The sequence below is a fragment of the Gadus morhua genome, chromosome 1 (genome assembly GCF_902167405.1).
Source record: "Gadus morhua chromosome 1, gadMor3.0, whole genome shotgun sequence".
In the NCBI taxonomy this organism is placed as follows: domain Eukaryota; kingdom Metazoa; phylum Chordata; class Actinopteri; order Gadiformes; family Gadidae; genus Gadus; species Gadus morhua.
The window spans coordinates 722296-737528 of NC_044048.1; the positions used below are offsets into that span (position 1 = coordinate 722296).

The 15233-nt window shown below is 41.6% G+C and overlaps 3 protein-coding genes across 6 annotated transcripts; all 3 read left to right on the forward strand.

Annotated features, from left to right (window-relative positions):
* Positions 1-1121: 1121 nt before the first annotated feature.
* rassf1 (Ras association domain family member 1) lies at positions 1122-7764 on the forward strand. 2 transcript variants are annotated; one of them, XM_030350429.1, is made up of 8 exons: positions 1122-1217; positions 1971-2487; positions 3741-3865; positions 4421-4525; positions 4633-4918; positions 5269-5384; positions 5477-5539; positions 7646-7764. In XM_030350429.1, exons 2-8 carry the CDS (start codon positions 2196-2198, stop codon positions 7646-7648), a joined length of 990 nt encoding a protein of 329 aa, XP_030206289.1. In that variant the 5' UTR covers positions 1122-1217; positions 1971-2195; the 3' UTR covers positions 7649-7764. The 2 variants fall into 2 exon arrangements, with proteins under 2 accessions (XP_030206289.1, XP_030206290.1); XM_030350430.1 differs by having other exon boundaries at positions 1134-1396.
* Positions 7643-9469, forward strand: tusc2b (tumor suppressor 2, mitochondrial calcium regulator b). Its single transcript, XM_030350483.1, has 3 exons — positions 7643-7850; positions 7950-8070; positions 8175-9469. The coding sequence occupies exons 1-3, from the start codon at positions 7705-7707 to the stop codon at positions 8238-8240; spliced, it is 333 nt and encodes a 110-aa protein (XP_030206343.1). The 5' UTR covers positions 7643-7704; the 3' UTR covers positions 8241-9469.
* Positions 9470-10986: 1517 nt separating this feature from the next.
* Positions 10987-14985, forward strand: LOC115538781 (hyaluronidase-2). Of its 3 annotated transcripts, XM_030350099.1 has the most exons (5): positions 10987-11103; positions 11861-11956; positions 12149-13126; positions 13303-13392; positions 13480-14985. In XM_030350099.1, exons 3-5 carry the CDS (start codon positions 12176-12178, stop codon positions 13867-13869), a joined length of 1431 nt encoding a protein of 476 aa, XP_030205959.1. In that variant the 5' UTR covers positions 10987-11103; positions 11861-11956; positions 12149-12175; the 3' UTR covers positions 13870-14985. The 3 variants fall into 3 exon arrangements, with proteins under 3 accessions (XP_030205959.1, XP_030205996.1, XP_030206044.1); XM_030350136.1 differs by lacking the exon at positions 10987-11103 and having other exon boundaries at positions 11616-11956; positions 12136-13126; XM_030350184.1 differs by lacking the exon at positions 10987-11103 and having other exon boundaries at positions 11616-11941.
* Positions 14986-15233: the final 248 nt, after the last annotated feature.

Here is a 15233-nt window from a genome sequence, read left to right on the forward strand (position 1 = left end):
TCAAAATGATGTTCATAAGAAGAACGGTTGAACAGTGTGAATTTAACCAATCTCAATAAAGGCCTCAGTCTACGACCAGCTAAACAATATGGAGCGTCCTGTTGTTTTAGGTCAGCTGGGGCTGGGATCATGAAGTGTATCCTCCTGTGGGACTTGATGATTGCTTGTTGGGGTGGGGGGCTCTGGAGTTACCCTGGACGGGGGCTACACAACAATACCAGCTACTCTGATGCCAACAATAGATTCCGTGCTTAACCGGGCGCTGTTTATTGTGCTCCAGGTCTACTTAAAGCCTACTTGTGACCACAGTGAGTCTATTCATTAGGTTCTATATTGATTATATTTATAATAGGAAAAGGACTAAAGAACTAAAGAACTGTACTCACATCAAAATGTATCCCATCACAATGTATTATGTTTTTATTGAACTATTCACAATCGAGAAATGTATCTAACCCTCACCCCTTTAACCATTATTATTTAAAGAGAATAATATATATTTTTCTCTTTCCTATTTTTTGTGCTTGTATTCTTTACTAAGAGAGTGTCTTTCTTTTATATAACGGTGTAATTAAAAAAAGAAGGAATAACATGTTATGTATATAATATATGTTAAATAACATGCAAATATTAATTAATATAGTTAATATACAAAAATAGAACTGCATAATCCATAGTTATATGAATATCATATATGAGGATAAATGAAAATGTCCATAACATGTACAACATTGCGATTAGAGCTTCAGAGATATCCTTTCCCAGTGAGGGAGAATTTAGGACACATATGTGCGCCTGGGGGGTTCTACACAAGTGGACCACCAAATGGCTTTTAGTGGAAAATGTAAAGATCACTCCGGAACAAGATTTTAGAGTCACACGTTTTAGTAAACAAGTCGATGGTAAACACCTGCTAATGTCTGCCGACCTAAAACTTCGGGAACAGGAAAGGAGAACTTTTTTAAAATATTGTATGGATTATTTTATTCATTCTACAATTTATATATTTTTCTATCTGATATTTAAACATCGCCTTAAACGGAGCCCATGAGAGAGTGACCAACCCTTCGTAGGAGGAAGGTTAAAGGCTCGGATTAGATTTAATCCCACGGTTACTGGGCATGCGCAGTGTGAGGAGAATGGAAGGATGATAGGCGATGTGGCCGCCTCCCCTCTTCAATGTCCTTTATTTTATGGGTGAGGAATTATCAAAAGAGGTAAGGGCATATCAATCTTACATGTTATGTGTTTGGTTTGTTTCCTGATAAAATAAAATAAAAATAGTGACGTCCGGACACTACCATTCTGGAAGAAATGTGAGTGTCCCGGGACGATTGATTGGTTGAACGACCGAATAAAGTGCTTATACGTTATAAACAACGACCAACATCTAAAAGTAAGTCGCAGTAACACTTCCAGATAACTTATTGTAGATTCTAATCACAATTTCCACTTGTTCGCTCTGTGTGAATATCATTGTAACGGGCGCTGACCCACTTGGCAGACAGAGCGATTGTTCAGATTCAACTCACAGTGTGGAGTCGCACAGGAGAACTCATGAAGGAAGGCGGCTGATCACATGGCACTGATTATCATTTAAAACTAATGAACCCATCCCTTTTACAACTGTATATGTTAGTAGATCAATATATTACGTTTATTAATTACAATTGTTATATGAGCAAATTTAGATAGAATTATGTTCATTTCAATTATGCAATGATTGAAATGATTGGATTCTTATTCGTATTGCACAGAATACTGTTTTCCACATGCCTCCTTTACAGAGCAACATATAATCATGTGCGATGTGACTAATCCTGACATAAACCACAGCCTATCCCTTTTCTCCATGTAGCCGTCAACATTCACTCATTATGTCGTAATGCCCTGTCCGGAAAAGCATATTAGAAGCGTATATTGTCGTCTTTCAGTGACCAGCTAATAATAAAGAACGTGTCTTCTTTCAGAACCGGTTTAAGCAGCACGACATTCAACAGCAATGGACTAAATGAGCAAAACCCTGGTGCTTATTTCCTGTTTGCTTCCTCATCCTCCATCCTGCCTGGAATTAATAAAGTACAGTTCCACTGGCTCATCATCACACATCTCAAAGGCCCTTTTAAGTGGATGCATTTGGATTCATGAGTCCCCTTCGCAGAGCAGGATGCTCCGGTCCGGTGCCCGGTTGAAGCATGTCTAAATGTGAGTGTATCGAGCTAAAGGACCTCAGCGCCGATGAGCCCATCGAGCTGGCCGCCCCGCAGGCCGCACTAGTTGGGCCTGCGTCAGCCGCCGGCCCGCCGCTACGCTCCAACGTGGTGCGCCTGCTAGGTGGCACGGCAAGCGTTGAAGGGCCCCTCTTCCATCCGAGGGACACCGGGAAGGGCCATGACTTCCTGCCCTGCAGCTACACCCATCTGACCTGGTGCGACCTGTGTGGAGAGTTCGTCTGGGGTCTCTACAAGCAGAGCCTCTGCTGCGCAAGTGAGTTACGACGTGAGCCGACTTTCTGTGGTGTAGGCTTTAAAAACAGAACCCAATAAGCCATCTCTCTGTGGTGTAGGCTTGAAAAACAGAACCCAATACACCATCTCTCTGTGGTGCTTTAAAAACAGAACCCAATACACCATCTCTCTGTGGTGTAGGCTTTAAAAACAGAACCCAGTACACCATCTCTCTGTGGTGTAGGGTTTAAAAACAGAACCCAGTACACCATCTCTCTGTGGTGTAGGCTTTAAAAACAGAACCCAGTACACCATCTCTCTGTGGTGTAGGCTTTAAAAACAGAACCCAGTACACCATCTCTCTGTGGTGTAGGCTTTAAAAAATAAAGGGGATTATGTCAATGATTAACTATGTGTGTGTGTGTGTGTGTGTGTGTGTGTGTGTGTGTGTGTGTGTGTGTGTGTGTGTGTGTGTGTGTGTGTGTGTGTGTGTGTGTGTGTGTGTGTGTGTGTGTGTGTGATTGTGTCTCTCTCAGCTAATTTGCATACATTTATTTGCATAGTATGCTTTTTGACAAGGAAAATAGCGGGGCTTAATCATTGTTCCTCATTGGATTACTCTTTCAATATTAACAAAAAGAAATGCTTCGACTTTCCAAAACTGTATTGTCAACAATGTTGTGATTCCATTGAATATATTGCTTTATTAAATACTTTATTACATTGACGTGTAGAATACTCTATGGAAGACTTTTACCAAATTAAATTTTCTGAATCAACTTTGTAAGCATACCATTTTAGTTATTTTTCCTTCAATACTATAGAGGACTGCTACTTTATCCATGTCTCTTTGCCCAATCAATATAATTATCTCAGATGAGATAATTACACATTTGAGAGTGAGCATACCATTTTAGTTATTTTTCCTTCAATACTATAGAGGACTGCTACTTTATCCATGTCTCTTTGCCCAATCAATATAATTATCTCAGATGAGATAATTACACATTTGAGAGTGAGGCTCCAGGAAGCCTCGCTCTAACATGTATGGGTTGACTGGAGGAATAGTGATAATACCCTCACTTTGATGTGAAACACATCGAGAGGCTCTAAAACACTATATTACCGACAGTCACCATAGTTTAAACATGATATGTAATGGATTAAGCCGTTGACTCCTTTTTTGGCAATATCAGTCATATACTTGAACCATTAACTAAGTCTATCATTCAACCATAATCAGCTACTCAATAACTAGTCTCTTGTCTAACTGTGACTCCTCTCCCCTGTCAGACTGCAGATACATCTGTCACGACCGCTGCCGGCCGTTCATTCAGTTGGACTGCAGTGCAGGAGGCCATTTGGCGCCAGAGCCAGCAGATCTGTCCGTAGATACCATAGAGACAGACACAAACGTGGTAAGAACTGTGTGTAGATACCATAGAGACAGACACAAACGTGGTAAGATCTGTCTGTAGATACCATAGAGACAGACACAAAGATGGCAAGATCTGTGTGTAGATACCATAGAGACAGACACAAAGATGGTAAGATCTGTGTGTAGATACCATAGAGACAGACACAAACGTGGTAAGATCTGTCTGTAGTACCATAGAGACAGACACAAACGTGGTAAGATCTATCTGTAGATACCATAGAGACAGACACAAACGTGGTAAGAGCCATTTTACTGAGGGCACCATGAATAGGCAAGGCAAGGACAATTTGATCAGCCTCTCAAGTCACGTTTTTCTTTTAAATCTACCACAATGCCCTTAAACGCTACACACACACACAACAAGGGTGGGACAAATCTTCCACTGCCACTCAGTTTTCCATTCGTCAACAAATACATTGATTTATTTTGTGAGGACACTAATATACCAATCATTTAAGAGAAGGCAACATCACAATTGTACAGCTTTTTTTTTACATTGAAATGATTTGTATCCCTTTCGTCACCTATACTTCAGGATGAACAGATTGAATGGGGAAAGCAAGAATTGACTTTTGGTGAAATCCAGCAGAAGATAAAGGAATACAATGCCCAGATCAACAATAATCACTTCATGGTGAATGTAAGTGAAGCTGTTCTTCATTCTTTCTGCACATTCATGTATATGGAAGTAAGGTTGCCTTGGAGCCTAGATGTTGTGCTTTTCACTGTTCATGATGATCTTTGCAGAATAAGGACGGGTCATACACAGGGTTCATAAGGGTGCAGTTTCAGCTTGCTCGTCCGATTTCTCTGCCGTTGCCACGCAAACTGTCTCTGACACAAGAAGGACAAGCCCAAGTGGCCTCGACGCGGAGGACGTCATTTTACCTCCCGAGAGATAGTGCCAAGCACCTGCACATCAGCTCCCAGACCCGCGCACGGGAAGTCATTCAGGCCCTGCTCAACAAGTTCACTGTGGTGGACAACCCGGGGAAATTTGCCCTGTTTGAACGAACGGAGTGTCAGAATCAAGGTGAAATTATGCAATGTGTTATACACTTAACATTTCGTTATCATTCACAGCATAATTGCCTCAGTCATATTTTGGCCAAATTGTGACATGTCAACTATCTCTCCTCACGCTGTTGATTAACTTTAACTCATTGGCTATATCCTAAGCCAATCAGAGTGCTTTTTACATTCAATAATCACTATCTGCCTAGGTCGTCAATTTGACTGAGGCAATTTTGACGCTAAATACAAAATGTACCTTCAAATATGACTTAGGCCATTAAGCTATGAGGCTAACGATTTGGCGAATTGGATCAACTCAGACATGCTCCTATGTTTACCAGTCGATTTCCTTGTTTTTTTTATTCACAGTTTACCTCCGTAAGGTGTCTGACGACGCATGCCCCTTACACTTACGCCTCTGTGCTGGCCCTGGGGAGAAGGCCCTGAGCCTGGTTCTGAAAGAGAATGACACGGGCGACATAAATGTAAGTTTCAAGTGTCAACCCACGTGGCCCCAGAGAGCATCCACACCGTGTGCTACAATGTGTCATTTAAAATATTTTTGTATTTCTTACAGTGGGACGCTTTCAGCTTTCCTGAGCTGTGCAACTTCCTGCGGATGCTTCAACGCGAGGAAGAGGTGCACATCCGTCAGATAGTCAAACGCTATGCCCTCGCCAGAGAAGAGATAAAGCAGGCCATGTCAGGGGTCAGCATACTGTGTTGAAGCAGTCTGACGGGTCAGTGCACAGGGCTGTCCGGAAAATGGCTGCCCAATCTGGGTATTTAGCCTCTTCTGCAGCATAATGCAATCATAGAATTATGACGTCAAAGGACCTTTCTGTAAAGAATATTAACTTAAAGTGATAACAGAAATCCGTGTTTTACCTTTTATATTATTCAGGGTTTTCAAGGTGTGCATTAAGCATCGGAAAAGGATGTTCCATTAAATGAATTCCTTCTATTACTTCCAGAAGATTGAATGAGTCTGTGGTTTACCTCCCTGGCTTCATTGCCAAGAGGGTGGTCAATTACTGTAGCTTGCGGCCAAGTCAGTGAGCAAGGCAGTGCGCTCACATTGTGTTGATGGTGCAGCTCAATGAAGCTACAGAGTGAGATCCTTATCGATGATGTTGTGAGAACTGCACTAGCTTTACTTCAGGGAGTTAGACCCAGAGCCGCATTGAGATCCTATCGCAGGGAATCCAATCAGGTGTAAACAGACTGTAGTGTATGATGCTGCTAACTGTGAAACAGGTTGTATAGAGACAGTGTTAAAGTAAAAAGGGTGTTCTTACCTGAGCAGAGATCCAATGTGCTGTAGTAAAGATCTGAGAGTTGTAAAAAGAGAGTGCAGAAAAGCGCATTAAACTGAACAACCCCAAATAAGTGCCCTCCTCTCAGCTCCCTTCCTCCATACGTTTCACTGCCATTGAGGCATGTTGCATTGACTCACTTGTGATTGACAGGCAAGATGGATTCCTCAAGCCAATCAGGGCATCTGCACTGATAGTCAGAACTTAGTTAGGAGTGTTCCAAAAGCTGAATTGGTTCATGCATAGACAGGGCGCTCCAACAGACATTCTCACAGCACTTCACTGACTATTAGCTCCAAATGGTTACGGTTATATTAAATTATAGCTCTTAAAGCCTACCTACAGCACATTTAAGAGGGATGAGGACTAGACTTGAGAGGAATGTTGTTAATTTTTTTGAGAGAATGGCTTGAGATGCTGTTTGAATTGAAAAATAAATTATTTAAAAATGTTCCGCACATTTGAGGCTTGTTATCTTTTGTTTAAAGTATACAAGATGGCTCATGTTGATTAATATTGGGTTTCACACAATTGCAACTGTATACATTGCACATAATATATGTCCTCTATTTAGCAAACATTTTGATGCCTTGTACATCCACTGATTCCAACCCTTGCCGCTTGGTGGCGGAATTACAAATGAAGGCGCTTCCGTCCCCTGGAACAAGAGAACCAAAGAAGGATTACATCCGGTTAGCTTACAGTGGTAGCTTGTGTGTAGCTTAGATGGAAATGAACAAAACAGCTATTTAACTACCGATTCAAAATACGACCCTAGAAACTAGTACTTGTGCAGGTGATACAACACGGATATATTGGATATACACAAGGTGACAACGTTTTTCTGCATGTGTCTCCTTCCTTAAGAGTGAATTTAACCAGATGCCCTGTGTAGCGTTTTGAGGTAGGCTAGCTAGCCAGAGAGAGTGATCAAGCAATGACCTATAAAGTGAGATTATCAAGGTAGTTGTTTAATATGTGTAGGCCAATGAGGTAGACCGACCAGTTTGATATCTGCTTTATGTTTAACTGATAGTTTACATTGAAGACAGTGGAACTGTTTCCTTCAAACAACCAATCCAGCCAGCTCACATTGGGGTCTTTGGAAGCAGATCGAGTTCTCTGCTGAGTGTTGTTGATCATTTTAGTTTTGTTTACTACTGCATGTTTGATGAATACCTGCTGAACGAATGAATACTTTTTTTAAAGGTTAGAAGAGGCATCTCAAAATGTTATGACTCTTTCATTACATATTAACGTGACATGGCATTCAGCCACGTACTAGCTCTGATTTATCATATTAATGATGGTTGGTTTTCTGTCTGTTTCCCCTCATTTTTAATTGTAAGTGTCCTGGTGTTGAACTGTACATAGTTTATACTGACGAAATATATATGTTTAGACTGAATGTTAACATTTCTCCTGCACAGTGAAGCTGTAACACTATAAGGAGGGCTGTGACCAAGAAAATAATGTGCCACAGTTGAAGATGGGCGGGAGTGGCTCAAAATCAAGAGGATATTGGCCTTTTTCTGGCTCAGGTACTGTTGAAGACGCAACCAAAGACGGAAATGAGCAATCGGTGACCAGACTGCGTTTCCCAAGTGCAACGCCATTTGTGTTTACAAGACGGAGGTGAATATAGGCTGGCACACCAGATTATGTATCACGTCATTGCTGTTAAAAGTATTGCAGACTGTCTCAAAACAATAGTAATAACTTTATGTATTACAGCTCTTTGTACTTGGATGAGGATGGTGACTTGGCCCATGAGTTTTACGAAGAGACAATTGTAACAAAGAATGGTCGTAAACGGGCCAAGCTGAAAAGGATTCAAAAAAATCTAATACCTCAGGTGTGTAGTATGGAAGAAAAATCTATTGTTTCTCACTGGACCAGACATAGATTTTCCCAAGATGTATCATGTCAAACCAAGTAATGCTTCTCTTTTCACTACAGGGAATGATAAAGCTGGAACATCCTTCTATCCATGTAGATTTTCCTATCGTCCTCTGTGAGGTTTGATGATGCCTGAGCCTTTTCCTGCTCGCCAACTCCGTCCTGCCGTCTCCCTGTGTGGGGGAGCCACGCACTTCACTGGAACATGACCTCTTGAGATTTCTAATGCCCTTTGCCTGGACTGGTTAGTAAAATGTTAAGCCTCTGCATGCAAACTATGTTCATGGTTTGTCACGTGATCTGTGTTGGACACAGAAGAGGCCACCAATAAAAATGTGTTAAAGATGACAAAACCGTAGAAGGGGGTAACCATCTATGGGAATTCCTAGTTTAAATTATAAGTTTGGTGTGCCTATGGTTCTTTGATTATTGTAGGAAATTCCTTACCATATTTCAGCGGGGTCTTATCTTGTTATATAATTTGTGGATGAAATGCAAAAGGTTATTACATTTTTGGCTTTGGCGAGATAATGGCCAGTAATTTCTATAATGGCCTGAAAACGTATGATTTGAGAGGAATCAAGAGCTGTTTGTTAAATCACTATCGTGTCAAGTGCTTCTAGCATATATATATATATATATATATATATATATATATATATATATATATATATTTAAAAATCCAATTTAATCAAGGCCAAAACCTAGGTTTTCAGAGCAGGGAGGCTTAAATGTACATTGTATGTGTGCAACGCCTATACAACTTGCTTAAATATCAACCTTGCATGAAGCCTTCATTTGCTTAACACTAAATATCCCTGTGAGGTGGACGATTCTCTGCCAATATGTTCAGAAGTGGTTTAATGTGATGTTGTAATGTATGATGGATCTTGGCTTGAGTTAAGAGGATGTGTGCAGCCCTCATGTACAGTAGCACTGAGTTTAACAACAGATCATTTGTTTTCTGCTTGGGCTCACTCAGTTCACTTTTTATTTATAACTGGTCAAATAAATTTTTTATTTATATTACAATTGAAAATGTGTAATTGGTTTGTTTTATTTTTAATGCAAAATTTGTTTTCTTAGCAATGTTTACATAACTTTAACTCTAATAATTGCATTATATAATTATCAATATTATTTCTTGCTCCATTGCTGTGATATGGATTTTGCATTCCTTTCAGAATGAAAACAAATTCCCTTACTGTTATTTGTACTTATTTTATGCAAAGACTACATGTTATCCTTCAATCCAATTGTGATGATCTCATGGATTTAAATCTGGAATCAAACCAATTTAATCATAAAAGGTTATGGGCTACGGTTAGTAAAAATTAAACTTTTTTTGGCAGCTGTCCCTTAGATTCTTCTTGGTGCCTCTACCCTTCAATCACTGATTGGGGAACATGGTGTCCAAAGATTCAGGCTCTACTCCAGGTACAAAGGTTCAGGGTCTCCGACTAGGTATGGAGAACCCAGAGGTGAGGGCCAGGGTCTCTGAATAGGTATGGAGAACAGGGCCAGGGTCTCTGACTAGGTATGGAGAACAGGGCCATGGTCTCTGACTAGGTATGGAGAACAGGGCCATGGTCTCTGACTAGGTATGGAGAACAGGGCCAGGGTCTCTGAATAGGTATGGAGAACAGGGCCATGGTCTCTGACTAGGTATGGAGAACAGGGCCAGGGTCTCTGAATAGGTATGGAGAACAGGGCCATGGTCTCTGACTAGGTATGGAGAACAGGGCCATGGTCTCTGACTAGGTATGGAGAACAGGGCCAGGGTCTCTGATTAGGTATGGAGAACAGGGCCAGGGTCTCTGACTAGGTATGGAGAACAGGGCCAGGGTCTCTGACTAGGTATGGAGAACAGGGCCATGGTCTCTGACTAGGTATGGAGTACTGTTAGTGGGAATGCAAATCTATTGATGGAGCCATCAAGCGATGATGATGTACATATTATTCAAAAACACAGGAAATGCTGCAACACAGCCCATAAACAGTCTTGGTTTGCAGTATTAACGTGGGTGGATTCCTACCATCATTGTATTTCCGCTTTCAGGAAATGTAAGGAAAATAATGAACCTTTCAAGTCCAATGTCTTAATTAAACATGTAATGGCTTTACCAGTAAAGGCTACGACAAGAATAAGTTGCTGCACAGGAAATTGAGGTTGGCTCTTGCAGGGAGAGGTTAATAAGAAATGAATGAATAAGCATTGAAGGGGTTTATTATGTCCACTTAAAGGATAATGCTTCATCAAAATCCACTTAAAGTTATTGATGTTATGAAATCCTTTTGATTTCTGCAGCTTCAAAGTATTTTCATCGTCCTGGGGATGTTCCAACCACGATGGGTCGGTTCAACTTTACATTCATGGTCATAATGGACTGGGAGTAGATTTAATTTATTTTATGTTTCATTAAGAATTATTCAAATATGTAATTTACCCTCCATTTTTTTAACATAAAATAACATTATCCTTGGTAAAACTACATCTCTACATTTGTGCGCTTGTATATTCAGGATGTGATATTTGAAAAAGAAAATAGCAGATTATATGAACTGGTGGAGGCCTTGATTTGCTTTAGTTGCTGGACAAAGCTTGAATCACTCCTATGCAAAAATAGCAAACATTGAACTCATAATTCATGTTTATATTCATCAGAAAAACTCAATACTAGCGTGTGTGTGTGTGTGTGTGTGCGTGGTGTTTAATGACTTTATTCAGACAGCTCCATGCTCTGTCCTGATTGTCTCCTCTATTGTCTGTCATCTTTGTTATCATAAATGAATCAAACTATGAAATAACAACGCGCTCCTACTTGATGACTTCAGATCAGGGTTCTCCCCTTCTGCAGACCCGCTAGGGAGGACCTTAAGAGTGGAGGTCATATTAGGTCTATAAAAAGGCTGCACCCTAATGGACTGAAACTGGAATTTAACTCAAAGCAGGCAAAAGAAGACCCTCTGTTCGACTTCAGATTTTCCCGTAAGTCTCTTGCGGGTTATGCTGTTTTATTGGATTTTATTAGATATGCTATAGTATAGATACTTTATATGCTACGACTTTAATCGATTAGGCACTGATGACCAAACCTAAATAGAACACCGCGGAAGAAGAACAGACCATATGCCGAGATATTTAGGGGGATCGGGCACAGAAATATTATTTTGAAAAATGGACCATTGAAATCGTGTGGTATGATGAAGATGATATTGCAAACAAAATGTGTTTATATTTTATGGTTCGATAATAAGTCGTATGGATCATGAAAACAACAATACATGAGTTGTAATTGTTTTACAGCTGCCTTTGCTTGAGAAATCAATGTCCCCCCCCTGTTTTCCTTGGTGGGCGAGTCGCTTCCACCAGCCTCTAGCTGAGCATACTCCGGACCAGTGTTGCCAGATTTGGCCAGATCTTCCGCCCAATCTGGCAACCCTAGCTGCAGCGCGCACCCACCAGGGTTGCCAGATTTGGAGGAATCGGGCCCAATATGGCAACACTGCTCCGGACGTCGATAACTTGTTCGCTCGTAGTAATACGGACATGTATTGAATTAAGTATGAGGAATTCTCTCCCCATGGTAGGGTCTTTGGAAATTGATGTTATTTACGAGTCATTTGACAGTGACCATAGTAGACCGAAGTGTCTTAGCTGACAACTTCAAAGTAACAGGTCAGAGGCAATCCTATCTGTTACCTTAAAAGGTTGTTAGAAATGATAATTAATGCTCTGTGACCAGCCAGAGAGATGTCACAGCCGACCGAATGGTGTCCATCAGCAGAAGCAGAATCATGACAACGTTCAAGCACTTTAAAGAAAGGTAGCCTACTGAAAGGTTTGTTATATGCTTTTCTATTTCATAATTTGACGTATTTATAGTAACCTATAGTATAGGCCCATGTATGGTCTCTACATTTACAAGAAACAAAATCTCGTTTACCATTAGAAATATTTTAATAACTAAGCTAAGTATCAAATGTTTTTTTACTGGTAGGCTATATGTAATCGTTGCAGTTTTTTATTTCAGAGACTGGAAAAACGTCAGAGGTTAGTTATGGCGAATGTATTGAACAACCATTGGGCACTGTGTGGCCAAGTGGCATGGTTGTTTGTAGCCCTTTTCATACCCTGGACTGGCCTTTGTGCAGAAGAGCTAAAACAGACAAGATGGCCATTGTTTTCCAAAAAGCCGATTCTCCTGGCCTGGAATGCCCCAACAAAGGACTGTTTCCCACGTCATGGTATACACTTTCCTCTGGAGCAATTTCAGATTGTGGCATACCCAACTGAGGGGTTTGTTGGACAGAACCTCACAATATTTTACAAGGATCGACTTGGCTTGTATCCTTATTATGAGCCCGATGGCACTGCTGTCAACGGCGGCCTCCCACAGGTCGTCAGCCTCTCCCAGCACTATGAGAAGATACCGACGGGATTGAAGAAGTATATACGGGAGCCAGGGTCCAAAGGCCTGGCTGTCATCGACTGGGAGGAATGGCGCCCACTGTGGATTCGAAACTGGAACAGCAAGGATGTGTATAGAGAAAAGTCTCGACTTATGGTGGCCCAAAAGAACCCAGAATGGCTCCCTGAACGGGTAGGGAAAGTTGCCCAGCAAGAATTTGAGCTGTCCGCTCAGAAATTCATGCTGGAGACTCTGAAACTTGCCAAAAGCCTGAGGCCACACCAGTTATGGGGGTTCTACCTGTTCCCCGATTGCTACAACCATGACTACACCAGTGACCCGAACAGGTACACCGGGCGCTGTCCTGATCTGGAGGAGAAGCGGAACGACCAGCTCAGCTGGCTGTGGACTGAGAGCACGGCACTGTTCCCCTCCATCTACATTGCCTCAGTACTGCGCTCCACAACTTTCGGGCGGCGCTTTGTGCGTCACAGGGTAACAGAGGGAATGCGCCTGGCCTCGACCGGGGACGGAGTGGCACGGCCTGTGTTTGTTTACACCCGGCCCACCTATACCAATGAGCTGACCCTGCTCACCGAGGTAGGTGGATCTTCACACAGAAGGAGAATGCATAGTATGTTTCCCAATCCTCCCGTTCGATCTTGATGTGTAAAGCAGGCTCTGAGAAGTTGTGAGATGTCTTTGATCAAAAGGTTCCACCCCCTGCCTGTCCTAATCTGACCAATAATTGTAATTACTGTCAATGTTTCTCGCAGATGGATTTGGTATCGACCATCGGAGAGAGCGTCGCGCTGGGGGTGGCAGGTGTCATCCTGTGGGGAGACGCCAGCTATGCAAGCAGTAAAGTGAGGGACCTGTTCACAGTACTGTACCCCTACCATCGTACCATGTGTACCAAATATCTTGACATCCGGTCTCTCATTCCCTACTAGGGAAACTGTTTCCGCCTCTCTGAGTATCTCCGCGGGCCGCTGGGCCGATACCTTCTCAACGTCTCCACCTCGGCCGAGCGGTGCAGTGGCGTGCTGTGTCATTCCCACGGCCGCTGTCTGCGCAGGAATCCCGACACAGACACATACCTACACCTGAACCCCCTGAGCCATAGCATTACACTGCAGGACGGGCGATGGAAGGTAACTGGTAAGGCAGGCCAGACCGAGCTGGTAGACTTCCGCACACATTTCCAGTGCCAATGCTACAGTGGATACAGAGGGGAAGGCTGCGGCCTTAAAGAAAAAGAAGAGAATAGAGCCATCTCTTTCCTGGGTGCTTGGCCCCTGAGTCTTATTCTCCCACTAGGTCTCCTCACCTTGCTACACTGAACGAACCCTGATCAAAGACCAGTTATCTCTACATGTCGAGGAGGTATACAATGAGATGGGCGTCGGATCAAAGGCCTTATGAAACAAACATTGATGATCCTCATTCATCTGAACCATGGACCCGCCGCTCACCACAGAACGTGTGAACACTGAACACTTTACAGGCATTGCTCCTCGCCGCCATGCTTCTTGGGGCCTTTGCTTTTTTCTCTGTAAATTGCAAGTTTGGTCATTTAATCAGCCAAAGAAGATCAGTAGGACTTGAGAGTTTCATTTAATTTCCCATGCATTGTCATTGCATGTGATGCAAGGAGAAGGAGACTAAGGTCAGTGCTTAGAATCAGAGAATTAAACTCAAAGTCCACTTGTACCTAGTTTATTTGGCAAAATAAATGAGCATACATGCAGAGAAGAGGCGAAGAGGTTCTGGTGGACATTTGGGGATTTTCATTTTGTTTCTAAGCACTGACCTCAGCATAATTGTCATTGCATCACGTGCAACTAGCTAGGTAGTTGGTTGCATGTGTTGGAATGACAATGTCTTATTTCCTTATTCTAAGCACTGACCTCAACAACATTGTGATTGCATCACACGCATTTTTATACAGTTTTATATTATAAATATTATATTTATATTGTAAGATATACAGTGTGCGTATAGGTTTTATGTGCCAATCGTTGCTACTGCCTGCAAAGAAGCTAATGCTTTGGGGATGCATCTAAGCAAGGTTTAGAAAGCCATCCTGAAGCTTTGCATCTGGTTCATTGATATCCTGGGCATCAATTAACAATTGTGCCTTAATCGAGACTGAAGCCCACTTAAAAGTCCAACTAATGATTCTGATGTGTAGTATTCCATCTTATCTATCGGAAATCTTGTTTGTTTTGATGTATTTTTTTAGCTTGCTGCAACAGTGATTCTCTAAGTTGTACTAATAATGCAGGTCATAAACCAACATCAAATGAATTCTAAAGCTATTGATTGGTTGGTTGTACTAATTCATGCACATAATCTTCTGCATTGTGTTCTAGAATTGTGACTCATTTGCACTGGGATATTTTCAGCTGGCTTTCAATATTTATTAAATTTATAATTTGGTCCTGATAAATCATCAACCGGCTGACATACTGGAGAATACTAAATATGAGATGATGCTGAACATTACTTCCGGGATATGTTTCAGATTTATCAAGTTAAAACTAACAGGAGAAATATTCCATTATCCCATTTGTTGACAATGGTATATACTAAAATCTCCTCATTAGGTTTTATATAATGAAATGCTTAATATGGATTTATATTTAATTAAAAAGGGAAAACTGGAACTTTAAAGGTCCCATGACATGCTATTTTATGTATTCTT